Below are 14,288 nucleotides of genomic sequence, written 5' to 3' on the forward strand. Positions count from 1 at the left end.
TCCATAGTTCCCACCACCTCTCCCACCCTTTTTGTTTTTGGTCAGGGGACAGGAGAGGGGATTAAAGCGGCTGCATCTAGCTCATACATAGAAGCAAAAGGGCAGACAGGGTGAAATTAGCCTGTTATATCTACCTTTGCCTTCTTTCTCCTATTCTACGTTCTCAGCCTATTTAGCTCAACATTTGAACAAATCAAGTCCTAGGAAAGGCATATAAAGAAGTGAGGTCGAGGTAGGGCAGAAAATAGTCCACAGGATGCTGACAGGTGAAGGAGAGAGAGAGAAGAAAATGCAGGCAGCAAACCAAAAAAGGGTGCTCTGTGGCTGTGCATGGAGATGGGCCTTCCTGACCAACTAGGAAAGTGGCATAGAAGACAACTCCCAAAGAATTTCCAACACATTCTAAGGAATGAGTACATGTATTTCCTCCCTAAAGGGACTACTATGAAATATTCACTTGGAATGTTTTGTGAAAATTAGAGCCATTACATTTTAATAGTTATATAATTATGTTGTTTGGTTTTTGACCTTACAGTCTTACCTCATCCTTAATTCTTTTTAAAAAAGATTTATTTATTTATTTGAGAGAGAGAGAGTGAAGAGGGAGCAAGGCTGAGGGAGAGAGAGTATCTCAAGCACATTCTATGCCCAGTGCAGAGCCCGATGTGGGGTTCGATCCCACGATCCTGAGATCATGACCTGAGCTGAAATAAAGAGTCAGATGCTTAACCGACTGAGCCACCCAGGTACCCCTCATCCTTAATTCTTAAAAAGGGCTAATAAAGAAAAAAAAAAATGGTAACTTAGCAGGGGCAGAAATTCCCAAGACAATATACAAAATTTATCGCGAAGTTAGATTTCACAACTAAATTCAGATATGGGTCACACCTCACTTCAAGCTTGCAACCTACTAGGAAGCAATAAAATAGTCATTAAAGTTTTTAAAAATTCCATGCAAGCCAGGGCTGATTCATACATTTCGCCACATTAATTTCTTCCAAGAACATACACTTTTTTTTTTTTTTGGGTCAAGTCTTTCAGCATATATTGATAAGATAAGCTGATTTTCTTAATTTTACCTACTGATAGGGATTTATTCTGTTTCTTAACAAATAAACCATCTTTGCAATTATGGGCATAAATGCCACCTGGTAATGGGAGACTCTTCACAAAGGCACATCTACCTTCCATGACAGCTGGTGGTCAGACAGACATGCTCACGTCCAGGAGGTAACAACTCATGAAAGAAGGCAGTTTCAGGACCAACAAAATGGCCTCAACTGCCAGACCTGCTCACAGGAGGTCTGCACTGAAAAATTCTGACAGCCACTGACAGAACTGTGGGTGTTTCCAGAAGTCACCAAGTGGCTCTAAGTTGTCCTCAAAATGCCAGGAAAAGTCTATTCAAGAAAATTCTTTTCAAATTCAATGACTGTGCTAAAGGCCATTTATCACAGTAAAAATAAACAGAAATTACAATTAACAATAGCACAGCACACCTATACGGATTTCAAACTTCTTCCACATGTATTTTCTCAAAAACTCTCAAGCAACAAGACATTCCTTCCAGCTCTTTTCTTAACCAAAGACAACATACAGGTTAGGAGTCTTTTTTTTTTTTTAAGACTTTATTTATTTATTTATTTGGAGAGAGAGGGAGAGAGAGAACAGGTGGGGAGAGGGGCAAAGGGAGAAGGTGAAGCAAACTCCGCACTAAGCAAGGAGCCGAACACGGGGCTTGATCCCAGGACTCTGGGATCACAACCTGAACCAAAGGCAGATGCTTAACAGACTGACCCACCCAGGTGCTCCAGGTTCACAGACTTTTTATACCAACTTTGTATTTGAAAATTTTCCAACTCACATAAAATATGAAAAAGTAATGTAGTGAGCCCCTGAACACCCTCACCTAGATTTAACACTTTTTATCACATCCGGTTGCCAGATTTCTCTTTTTTTTTTTTTTTTTTAAAGATTTTATTTATTTGACAGACAGAGATCACAAGTAGGCAGAGAGGCAGGCAGAGAGAGAGAGGAGGAAGCAGGCTCTCTGCGGAGCAGAGAGCCCGATGCGGGGCTCGATCCCAGGACCCTGGGATCATGACCTGAGCCGAAGGCAGAGGCTTCAACCCACTGAGCCACCCAGGCGCCCTGAGATTTCTCTTTCTTGCCACGCACACACACACGCGCGTTCCTACGCACACGCATACACACTGTGGCAAAAAGCGCTGACTCGAGTTTAGTGATTTTTCAAGTAACTTGTCCAACTGTATAGAACTTTGGTAAGCAGTGGGGTTCTGGTATTAGAACAGAGAATTCTAACTTAGTGGAGGCTGGGCCACACACTGTAAGGAATAATAACGCCACATACATGTAATTTCATTTTTGTTTATACACTGACCTGCTGGAGATAATTTAAACAGACTATTAATATAATTTGTAACAGACATTTTTATGTAGAAGTCGGGTGAATTCTCAGTTTCTATGAGTAATCCAATTTACTTTATTTTGACCTTCAAAATACTCAAGCTACCTGGTATAAGCTGAATCCTCCTGGGCTCTGGTCCGGCTCCCTGCACTCATTCTGAAACCCGGGTAAATCACTCAACCCCTCTAGGTCTTTCAGTGTCCGCATCTGTAAAGTGACTGATCACATACTTCTGCTCTCTGAAAGCCTCGTGTTCCTTCCCACCTCAGAAACTTCACACCTACTCTTCCTTCTGCCTAAAATACACTTCTTCCTCTATTTCCCTTAAAAATTCCTACTCTGTCTTCAGGCCTCGCAGCATTGTCTCAAAAAGGCCTTCTCTACCCTCCCCCCCCAGGACTAAGTCAGACCTGGATTATCTCATAGCATCCAACACCTCTCTTCAGAAAAGTTTCACAAGGAGCAATTGTTTATTTACTGCTCTTGCCTTTCTGGGTATATCTAGTTCGTTGCTGTATGTCTAGAACCTGTGCATATTGCATGACAAAAGGCATATACAGAAAGCTTTTTGTTGGATGAATGAATAACACTATCTGACTCAAGTGGCTATGGTGAAGATAACAAAAATAATGTGTGTAAAAGCACATCTAAATCCAAGTGAACATTATATACATCAATTTTTCCCAGCAATATGACTAGAAACTTTTCATAGGAACTTTTCCAAGAATAACACTCTTAACTTTGGACGGAAAGCCTGAGGGACACAGTACATCAGAAGCAAGACAGACAACATATCAGAGGGCAGGAAAGAGTAGGCTGCCAGAGAGCCAGAAGGTAATTAATAAGAACAAGCTGCACATGGGCCGAATGGTATCTTCAATCTGAAGTTACCTTCTGCCTTTACTAGAAAGCTTTATATATCTTTTATCTCAGAGAAATTAATACTAAAGCAGCAAGTGGGTACATTTGCCAAAAAAGAATACCATAAGGACATACAGACCACCAAAAGTAAAACTTTTTGTTTGCATACAACATAATTGTCTATGTAGAAAATCCAACCATACTTACATAATACCTATTAGAATTCTTAAGTACCAGGATATAAGATCAATACACAAAAATCAGTTTTACTTCTAGCAGTGACCAATCAGAAATTTAAATTTAAAATTCAATGTCATTTAGAATAGCAACCAAAACCAAGACATAACTAGGGACAGATTTCACAAAGATGTGTGAGACTTAAGAAAAAACACCGGACAAACCCAAAATGAGAATATTTTACAAAATACCTGATCAATACTCCTCAAAACTACCAACTGTCAAGATGACCTGATACTTAAATGCAATATCCCGAATTCTGGAACAGAAATAGTTTCTAAGTTGTAAGAAACGTAGCAGGGTAATGTAATATGTCAACATCAGAATAAACTGCGTAAAGGACTATTAAGAGAACTCACTGTATTATCTTCGCACCTTTTCCTCCTCACTTTGGTTAGAAATTAACAAGCCGATTCTAAAAGTCATACAGAAAGCCAAAGCAACTAAAGTAGCAAAACCACTTTGAAAAAAAAGTACAAAGCTGGAAGATTTATATATTACTGACTTCAAGACTTATAAAGCTATGGTAATCTAGAAAGTGTGGTACCAGTATAAACACAGACAAAACAGTCACAGATAAACACACCAATAGTACAGAACAGATAGATTAGACATAGATCCACACCTATACAGTCAGCTGATTTTGAAAAAGATGCAAAGTCAATGAAGAAGGAATAGTCCTTTCAACAAATAATATCAGAACAGCTTGATAACTATATGCAAAGAAATGAACTCCAATCCATACATTGTGCCGCATGTAAAAATTAACTCCAGATGGATCAGAGAGCAAAATGTAAAACTTTATACTACGAAAATTATGAAAGCAAACATACCAGAAAATCTCTGAGATCCTGGGTGAGGCAAAGATTTCTTAGATACAGCATGAAAAGCATAATCCATTTTAAAAATAAGTAAGTTGGACTTCATCAAATTAAGAATATATGGCCTTCAAAAGACACTCTCAAACAGAACTGAAGGTCTCAAACCTCCTAATCTCAAAACTCAGTATAAAGCTATAGTCATCAAAAAGACGTGGTTCTGGCACAAAGACAGACATACAGACAAATGGAACAAAACAGAGTCCAGAAACGAACCTTCACACATGTGGTCAAATGTTTATTGATGAAGGGTACTAAGATCATTCAGTGGGGAGAAGATACTCTCATCAACCAATGGTGTTAGGAAAACTGGATGTCCACATGCAAAACAATGAAATTGGATCCTTATGTTGCACTCTACACAAAAATTAACTCAAAATGGATAAAAAACTAAACATAACAACCTACACTGTAATGCTCTAAGAAGAAAATGTAGAAGAGTTTCAGAACATTGGATCTGCAATGATTTTGACTAAGATCCCATAGGCAACAAATGTAAAAAGATAAACTGGACATCAAAAAACTTAAAACTTTTGGGGACCCTGGGGGGCTCAGTTGGTTAAGTGTCTGCCTTCGGTTCAGGTCATGATCCCAGAGTTCTGGGATTGAGTCCTGCTCAGACTCTCCGCTCAATGGGGCATCTGCTTCTCTCTCTATCCCTTCTACCTGCTCGTAATCTCTCTCTCACACACACACACACACTCTCTCTCTCTCTCTCTCAAATAAATACATAAAATCTTAAAATGAAACAAGACAAAACTTCTGTGCAAAGAATATAATCAACAGAATGGGAAAAAGTAACTGCAAATCATTTATCTAATGGGGGTTAATATCCAGAATACAATACATAAAGAACTCCTATGACTTAGCAACAAAAATTCACCAGATTAAAAACAGGGAAAAGGCCTCAAACAGAGTATTTCTCTAAAAAAGATATACAAATGGCCAGCATGCATAGGAAAAGAGGCTCAGTGTTACTAATCAGGGAAATGCAAATCAAAACCAGGATGAAGTAGCACTTCACACCCCTTAGGACAGCTGTGATCACAAAAACAGAAAATAACAAGTGTTGGCAAAGATGTGGGGAAAACTAAACCCCCTGTCCACTGCTGGTGGGAATGTAAAATTGGGATAGCTACTGGAGAAAACAGTATGGCAGGTCCTTGAAAACCAAAAAATTTAATTACCGTATGATTCAGCAATTCTCCTTCTGGGTTTATATCCAAAAGAACTGAAAGCAAAGCCTCAAAGAGATACTTCACAGCATTATTCACAATGGCCAAGAGGTGCAAGTAACCCAAGTGTACATCAACAGATGAGTGAGTATAAAAAATGTGGTATATAACATACAATGGAATACTATTCAGCCTTGAAATGGAAGGAAATCCTGACACATACTACAACATGGCTGAACCTTGAGGACATTAACATTATGGTAAGTGAAATAAGCCAGACACAAAAACAAATACTGTATGATTTCACTTATGTGAGGTATCTAGAGTCGTCAAATTCATAGAAATAAAAAGTAAAATGGTGGTTTCTAGGGGCTGGGGGATGGGGGAAACGGGGAGTTGTTTAATAAGTGCAATGTTTTCAGCTTTACAAGATGAAGTTCTGGAGACTGGTTGTACAGCAATGTGAATAGACTTAAAGCTACAAAACTGCACAATTAAAAATGGTAAAAATGGCAAATTTTATATTCTGTGGATTTTACCACAATTAAAAAGAAAGACACTCTTAAGAGAGGGGAATGAGAGAAAATATCTGCAAATTACACACCTGAAAGAGAACTTACATTTGTAATATATAAAGGGCTCTCAAAACCCAATAAGAAATTATTATACCTGCTCATCATTTAACAGCCATGTTAAATTAAATAGACTGACCATACCAAGTGTTGGCAGGGATAGGGAACAACTGGAATGCGTCTACTCTGCTAGTAGATATGTAACACAGTAAAAATACTTTGGAAAGCAGTTTGGCAGTTTATTACAAAGTTAAACATAAACATACGACCCAGGTATTTCACAGCTAAGTATTTGCCCAGAAAATATGAAAGCATATGTACAAAGAATTGTACCTCAATGTTTATAGCAGCCTTATTTGTAATAGCCCCAAAGTGTAAACAACCCAACTGTCAATAAGGGTATAAGAGAACTGCGGTGCAGAGCCATACAACAGACTGCCACTCTGTAACAAACATGAACGATATGCGCAACCATCTCTAAATAACCAAGCCGAGTAAAAAAACACCACCGCGCACACACACAACACAGCATATGATCCCACTTACATAAAATCCTAGAAAATGCAAACTAATCTCTAAGAACAAAAAGCAGTTCCATGGTCCCCTGAGACTGATGGGAGGAGAAAGGGACCAGAAAGGGACTAAGAACAATTTGGGGAATGACAGATATGCTATCTTGATTGTGTGATGGCTTCACAGGTGTACACGTGTTTCAAACATTAAATTGTGTAATGTAAACTTGTGCAGTTTATCTTAATTACATCTCAATAAATCTCCTTTTAAAAAGAAACAATTCCTACCAAAGAACGACCTGCCTAACAGACGTTTCTCCCCAGGCCACAGGATTCTTAAGGAGCTTCCAGTTCAAAACCTCTGCATTCCAACTGGTATCTAAGGAGTGACGCAGGGGCCACTGTCTTACAATCTCTAAAGAGAAAGTGGAAAATGTGACTAAATCATCAATAAGGGCTTCATAATATCACTTTTTTTAAAATGAAGAATTACACAGAAGGGATAAAAGATTTAAAGAGATTATACTATGTCTCAGATATAACTTCCATTAGTAAAAAATTAATTTTTTAGATCTCTCATGGATCAAAAAGCATCTGAACTATAGATGTTTACTCCCACAAAAAGAAAGCCTGATTAAAGGAAGTTAATTTGTTTAAAAATAAGAACAAATGATATTTATGGTTCAACAATAATTAATTTGTCTTCCCAATGACTGTAAGTTTGAGAGCACAGTTTCAGACTTTATGGTCCAAATTCACTGAAAGTTAGGGACTACTGTCTATACTGTAATGTCTAATTAAATACATAAAAAACAGAAAGATGTGAAATGAGAGCCCACACCAAAAACACCGTCTCTGCCAGTGAAAAGTGGGAGGAATGATCCAGAGCACAGCATGAAAATGTGAAAACGCAGTCCATGACTGTACCGACAACTTTTATTGCTCCCTTCATCTTATCTAGTTATGAATCCCAAAAGGCAGAAATGAGGGCTACGGTTTGTAAAATACTGAAATGTTTTGCTGTTAAGCATTTCTGTACCAGTAACCCCCACCAAATGTTTAACCTGAACAGAAAAGAAAGTAATGGGTGTGTGAAGGTATTTGGTCAGGAGATGTGGATTCTAATTCTGGTTTGACTAGATGTTAAACTGTCTGACAGTGGTTAAGTCACTTTACTTCCATTTCTCATCAGTAAAATGAAAAGTCAGTGTACACACACACACATACTAATTCTAATCATCAGGCTAAGAGCAAAGTGTAAGAAATTTGCAGTATGGAGAGTTCTGTATTCAGGCCACCTTGCCAGTAACTCAATGCAACAAGCTTTTAACAAGCAGTCTCTGTCTCCCAGAAATTGTCAGATGCATGAGATTCAAGATGAATGGTTTGGTCTCCACTTAAACGGGAGAATTAGAACTAAAAAAAAAAAAAACAAAAAGAAAAAAGTTCCTGACTTTGAAGAACTGACATTGCAACAGGTGAGACAACTGACACACATGAACAGAACTGCAAAACATGGTCAGTTTGGTACCAGGAGAGAGGAAAGTTCACGTGTGATGGATGCACCAGGAGGAAAAAACGCAGCAGGCTCACCAGCTCAAGCTAGCGAGATCTGTCATGCATACAGAAAACCACACTCCACTGGGACCAGAGAAACCCAAGAGGCTGGACTATCCATGAGTCTATCCTAAGCTTCTCAACACTCTCAGTAACTCTAATCTGTAACTACAGCTAATTATACCTCAAAGACAGTCTAAGCCAATTTTAGTAGAATCTTTCAAATAACAGAAACACAAAAATCTGAGATAATTTCGTCTGCAATGACGACAAATAGTATTTTTGGAAGATGCTAGATCTAACAGAAATCCATTTTTCCCTAAAATTTTATTTCAATTTTATTTATTGATTTTGGTATTCACTTTGGCAGAAACATTGCTAGTTATGATTTACTACCTATATGCTTATTCTACTATATTTTAGTTTTAAAAAGTAATTACTTTGCAGGCAAAATGCAAAGTAGTATTATAAGTACATAAAAATAAAATATTAATATTTATCCAAAGTCACTAGAACCTTCCATCTAAAGTAAAACATTTTTTAGCATTAAAGGAGAAAAGAGAGTGAGAGTGAGTGTGTGTGTTTGTGTGTGTAGCAGGAGAGGTGGGGAGAGGTGGGGATAGGACGATTTCTTCCAGACTTCCTACTGAGGTACTTACAGTGCTGATCACAATCAACTCTGGCAAACACTACTTGATTTTCATTGGGATATTCTTCCTTAATGACATTAGAAGCTTCCTCAAAAATTGGATGCAACATTTGGCTGAAACGACACCTACGCACAAAGAAGGATACCAATTAAAACTCAAAAGCAGAAGCAATAAAATCCTATCACAGTTATTATCCATTGATACGTAGTATATGTACAATAAACGGCTTCTGAGACAATCTCATAGTTAACTTAGTCATGCACCTGGATGTCATGGATTGAGGATGAAGACAATTTTGAATTCAAAGACTACTCCAATTCAGACTGTACATTAAAAGATGTGTTTTTTACACCTTAAGAAAAGGGCCAATATTACAAAGCACACAGCTAAGGATCTCTCCCAGAGGCCGAGAAACAAGTCAAATATAAGCCCTGAGGATGCATCTCCACTTGGATTTGCAACTACTAAGACTTGGATATTTATAAGAGAAATCAGCTTTCTCTAAATAATGAACATATTTCTAGATACTATACAAAATCCTTATGAGGGTAAGTAAGTTTATTGCAAATACTAGACGGATTCACCTGACTAGGTCAATCAAATTTCACAGGCAAGTTAGTATACTAAATAAGTAAGCTGCATGAAAAGAATATATAGTATACAATATAATGTTCCCCCCTCAAAATGTACCCCTGCTTAAAACAGGCTTTCATATCTATGAACACTTAAATATATTAAGCTTAGGAACAAATTGTGCAATTCCCAAACAAGACTTCTATTCATGTTTCCTTTGTGCTTCTGTTTGTTCTATTTTTACTTTTAAAAAGGGGCACCAACCCTACAATTGTCCAGAAACTTGATACTTCTAATTTTGACTGTCTCTTAATCAGGCCAACTACCTCACAAATATGTTGTAGATTGTTAAACAGATCTGCTAAGAAAGAGAAGAATCAGAATCAGCACACAGCCAGCGGGGTTAGAATAGCCATTCTTGTACGAAAAAGGTACTACTTTTTAACAAACAAAACAAAACACAACTGTAATTGCTACTATTGCTTCCAGAGTCCTTTTTCATGAAGGAATTTACTTAAATGAAGCCCGTGTACCCTTTAATCCACTGGTGATTAGGTCATACCTATAATGTATAACTCAACAAAAGTCTGATAAAGCCTGTGAAACGGTGTAAATGGTATCCTTCTTCCCTGTCTCTTTTTATAGATACCTCCTCTAGCCCACTCACCTGACTTCCTAAGGAGATGTCCTAGAATATATCAAGGAGACACAATCTGTATCTTCAATCTCTTGCTTTCAAGTGGCTCTTTCCTCTTTTAGCATTCTTAAATCTCTCCCATCTGGGATAGGTGGGTGGGGTCTGTGGACATCAGGGACCGTGTCTTATTTGACTATGTATTCTAATAAGCATTTCAATATATGTCTGTTAAAGGATTAAACTGATAGGATGGAGGAACAGGAAAGGCTAAGTCCATAAGTTCGCAGTTTCTTTTTTTTCTTTTCTTTTTTCTTAAGAAAGAGAGTGAGCGAGCACGAGCATTAAGCATGAAGGGAAGAGGGAGAGAAAGAATCCTAAGCAGGCTCCGTGCCCAGTGCAGAGCCCCACATAGGGCTCAACCTCACAACCCTGAGACCATGACCTGAGCCAAAACGAAGAGTCGGATGCTTAACCAACTAAGCCAGCCAGGCACCTTAAGTTTGAAATTTCTTACGGTGCTGAAAATATGGTGCTGGAGGGCAGAGGCGGCAAAGGGTAGGAACTGATGAATGATTTCTTGAAGAATTAGGATATGGCCCAGTAAAGAATTAGTGCATAGGCTCCTCGCTTAAAGGCAAGGTAAAGGCATATATTAGGGGCTCCTTTCTGGATTGTCCAGTTTGCTGCCCAGTAAGCGTTTAAGCAAAGGTTCATGTTTAAAATAGGATCAATTTGAATACCAGAAGGTGAACAGGAAAAGATGAAATAAAAATTCAACGCAGTATCCCCATACCTTCATACACATGTATCCGTACATATGGAAAGTTACATTTATAAAATATAACAAAAGCAACAGATCTATTAAAAGGGCCTTAAGGGTCATCTCCATCCAATCTCCATTCTAGTGCTTGAGTCCACCCGTTACAAATCAACCAAATGGATAAAAGTCTTTGCAGGGACAATTTTGGGGGTACTTACTAGTATACTTACTAGTATGACCTAGTGGGAGCAGGGATGGGAATAAGCTTCGGAGTCAGACATACCTGAGTTTAAATCCCAGTTCCACCACTTACTAGCCGTATGACCTTTCTGAGCCTCAATTTCCTCAACCTAAAATGGAAATTATAATACCTACCTGCAGGGTAGTTCTGAGCATTAAAAACAATGTACATAACAGAGCCTGGCACATAACAGCATTACTAAGTACCTACTATGTTTCATTACTCTCTGAGGCAAACCGTATTTTTAGGTAGCTCTATTAGAGAATTCTTCCTTAAACTGTGCCACATTCATAACTTCTAAACAGAACTCAGAATCTAGCCTTTTAAGGCTAGATTTGGAGTATAAGCCCATGTCATATGATCAATTTCTTAAGTTTTTTGAGTATCATATGATCAATTTTTTAAGTTTTTTGAGCTGAATGAAAGAGTACTAATTCATGAACAACTCAAGGTGTTCTTTGGGGCTCCTCCCAAATAACTGCAATTAGTGCACACTTCCAATTCAGCTTTTGCAATAAGGTCAGCGGCACGTTCTATTTCTCTTTCTTACAACACACAAAATCCCTCAATCAAGAGAAATGTGTTCTAGTTTTAACTCTGCCACGACTCTGTCAGCTAACCTTGAGAAGACACTTCCCTCCTCTGGGTCTGAGGTTTATTTTTAAAGTGGACTGGACTAGATAATCTTACACCCAATTTTGTGGCTTCTGTTACATGTGGACAAACCCAATTTCCCTTGGAAAATGCTACCTTGGTTATACATTTTAGAAATGGCATTTTCTCTGTATATCTTCAACATTTTACTGAAGTTCTTTAAATAGCTATACATCATTCATTCAGTAAATATCTATTATGTACTTATCAGCCAAGTACTGTGCAGAGTGCCTGGGGATTAATGTTGACAAAAGATAGATATGGTAACTTCTCATAAAGCTAAGGCTATAGCAGGTAGCCACCAACTCCAATGCAGCATGCAAGTGTTCTAGTGAGCTAAGTATGTGGTGTTATGGGAAGATAGATAAAGGGTTGGAATAGGGTAGGACTACTGATCTAGGAAGGTGATCTGGAGGAAAGGGCATCTAATCTGAGACTTGAAAGATGGTTAAGACTAAACTATGCAAATAAACGGGTGAGAGAAGAGTGCCCCTTCCAGGCAGAGAAAAGAACTTGAGTAAAGGTCCAGTGATGAAAGAGTATAGAATATTACAGAAACTGAAATACATTCAATACAACTGGCACAGAATGTGAGAGTGGAGAGAGGAAAGAAATAAGATGTGGAGGTAGGGTAACTTTAGGTCTGAAGTCACTGGGGGCTTTCTAGGCGAAGGCAAGGGACTTTAGACCTAAAGTTACTGGAACACCATGTAAGGGCTTTAAGATGAGGTATACTCTTATTCAATTTGCACTTTAGGTAGACCACTCTGGCTTACTTTACAGAGAACAGAATGGAGACACATAAGACTTGACACACAGAAAATAAATAAGGAGCCTGTCACAAGGGTCTAGGTAAGCTGGACTGTGGCCTGAAGCAGGGTGGTGGTTGGTAACGAGTAGCTAATAAGCCTTAAAGGGTCAAATAAGATAGATTGTCAAGGAATAAGGATTATGTGAGAGTTTCCAACTTCTCTCCAATTCAAGCTCCCTTCTACACATCCCCATGTCACATTCTTTAACATCTACTATGTGTTTACACCCGGTGTTTCAGAGGCTGGAAATGCTAAAACAAATATCTTATATTTGTGATTTGCACAAATATAAAAGACAAAATAATGTAGTAAGAAAAAGAAAGTGGTATCCAGTACTATATGAACACTAAAGACAAGAATCTGATTCAGACAGGGGAAGGAGCAAAGGCTTCCTAGAAGTAGTAGAAGACACATGTTTAAAAAATGTCAACAAGACGACATGGATGGAACTAGAGGGTATCATGCTTAGCTAAATAAGTCAATCGGAGAAAGACAACTATCATATGATCTCCCTGATATGAGGAAGTGGAGATGCAACATGGGGGGTTAAGGGGGTAGGAGAAGAGTAAATGAAACAAGATGGGATTGGGAGGGAGACAAACCATAAGTGACTCTTAATCTCACAAAACAAACTGAGGGTTGCTGGGGGGAGGGGGATTGGGAGAGGGGGGTGGGGTTATTGGCATTGGGGAGGGTATGTGCTAAGGTGAGTGCTGTGAAGTGTGTAAACCTGGCGATTCACAGACCTGTACCCCTGGGGATAAAAATATATTATATGGTTATAAAAAATAAATAAATAAATAAATAAATAAATTCACACTCTACTTTAAAAAAAAAGTGTCAACAAGAAATTTCCTTCTAAACTCACCATACCCACATCCTCACCTCCAAATATTGTTCTACTTCCTTAGGAAAAATACAGAATTAAAATGTGTGTGTGCGTGAGTGTGTGTGTGTGAGAGAGAGAGAGAGAGAGAGACGGAAAGATGTATTGGGGGTAGAGGGGATGGATTTGAGTTTCTGTTACTGCTTTTAAGATTTGGGATAATGGAATCAGATCTGTATTTCTCTTAAAAAACAAATGATCATGAAATTAAGCTGCTCACTTTGTGACTGAACCTTAACTGACGTTGTATATGGAATATTGTGTCACATAGGAAAAAGGCTTCCCCCTTCATCCCTTCTAGCAAAGAAAAATTCACATGTAGCAAGATAAAAAAAAAACCTAAATAATGCAACTTCACCCCCTACTGCAAAAAAACAAAAATAAAATTATTACTTACCAGTCAGCATAAAAATTTACTAAAGCAACATCAGCATTGTCTGAAATTGAAAAACAAAACCAAACAATCCAAGTTAATTGTGTCCACATAACCGACATAATCAAAGAGATGGTTTCCATCATGGTCTTTTTCTCATTTATGTAAAGGCCTGCTAAAAACACAGTAACAATTAAGTTACCTCTCACTCAGAAACCCATACACAGAGTCACAGACAGATTATATAATTTGTGGGAATCCCTGATCCCTTTCTCTATATCCTCCATCTTTATACCTTCACTGAACGAATATAAAACAAAAGGGGAATCAAAGCCAGATCAGGAAAGTAAACTACTCAATAGCCTACACTCATTAAAAGTGCGGTGGGATGATCTGGAGTTGAATAATCCTTTTTTTTTTTTTTTTTTTCCTTAAAAGAGAAAGCATGAGTGTGAGTGGGGATGGGGAGTAGCATGAGCAGG

The 14,288-nt window shown here is 38.2% G+C and overlaps 1 protein-coding gene across 1 annotated transcript in view; it reads right to left on the minus strand.

Moving 5' to 3' along the window:
- ERP44 (endoplasmic reticulum protein 44) overlaps positions 1 to 14,288 on the minus strand; it is a 92,722-nt gene that overhangs the window by 41,634 nt on the left and 36,800 nt on the right. The window contains exons 3-4 of the mRNA XM_032860708.1: positions 13,831 to 13,870; positions 8,880 to 8,995 (exon numbers count right to left, since the gene is read on the minus strand). Coding sequence (XP_032716599.1) covers positions 8,880 to 8,995; positions 13,831 to 13,870 — 156 coding nt within the window. The remainder of the gene's footprint in view (positions 1 to 8,879; positions 8,996 to 13,830; positions 13,871 to 14,288) is intronic.

This window comes from Lontra canadensis, unplaced genomic scaffold, assembly GCF_010015895.1.
Source record: "Lontra canadensis isolate GAN:19392208 unplaced genomic scaffold, GSC_riverotter_1.0 scaffold19, whole genome shotgun sequence".
Classification (NCBI taxonomy): Eukaryota; Metazoa; Chordata; class Mammalia; order Carnivora; family Mustelidae; genus Lontra; species Lontra canadensis.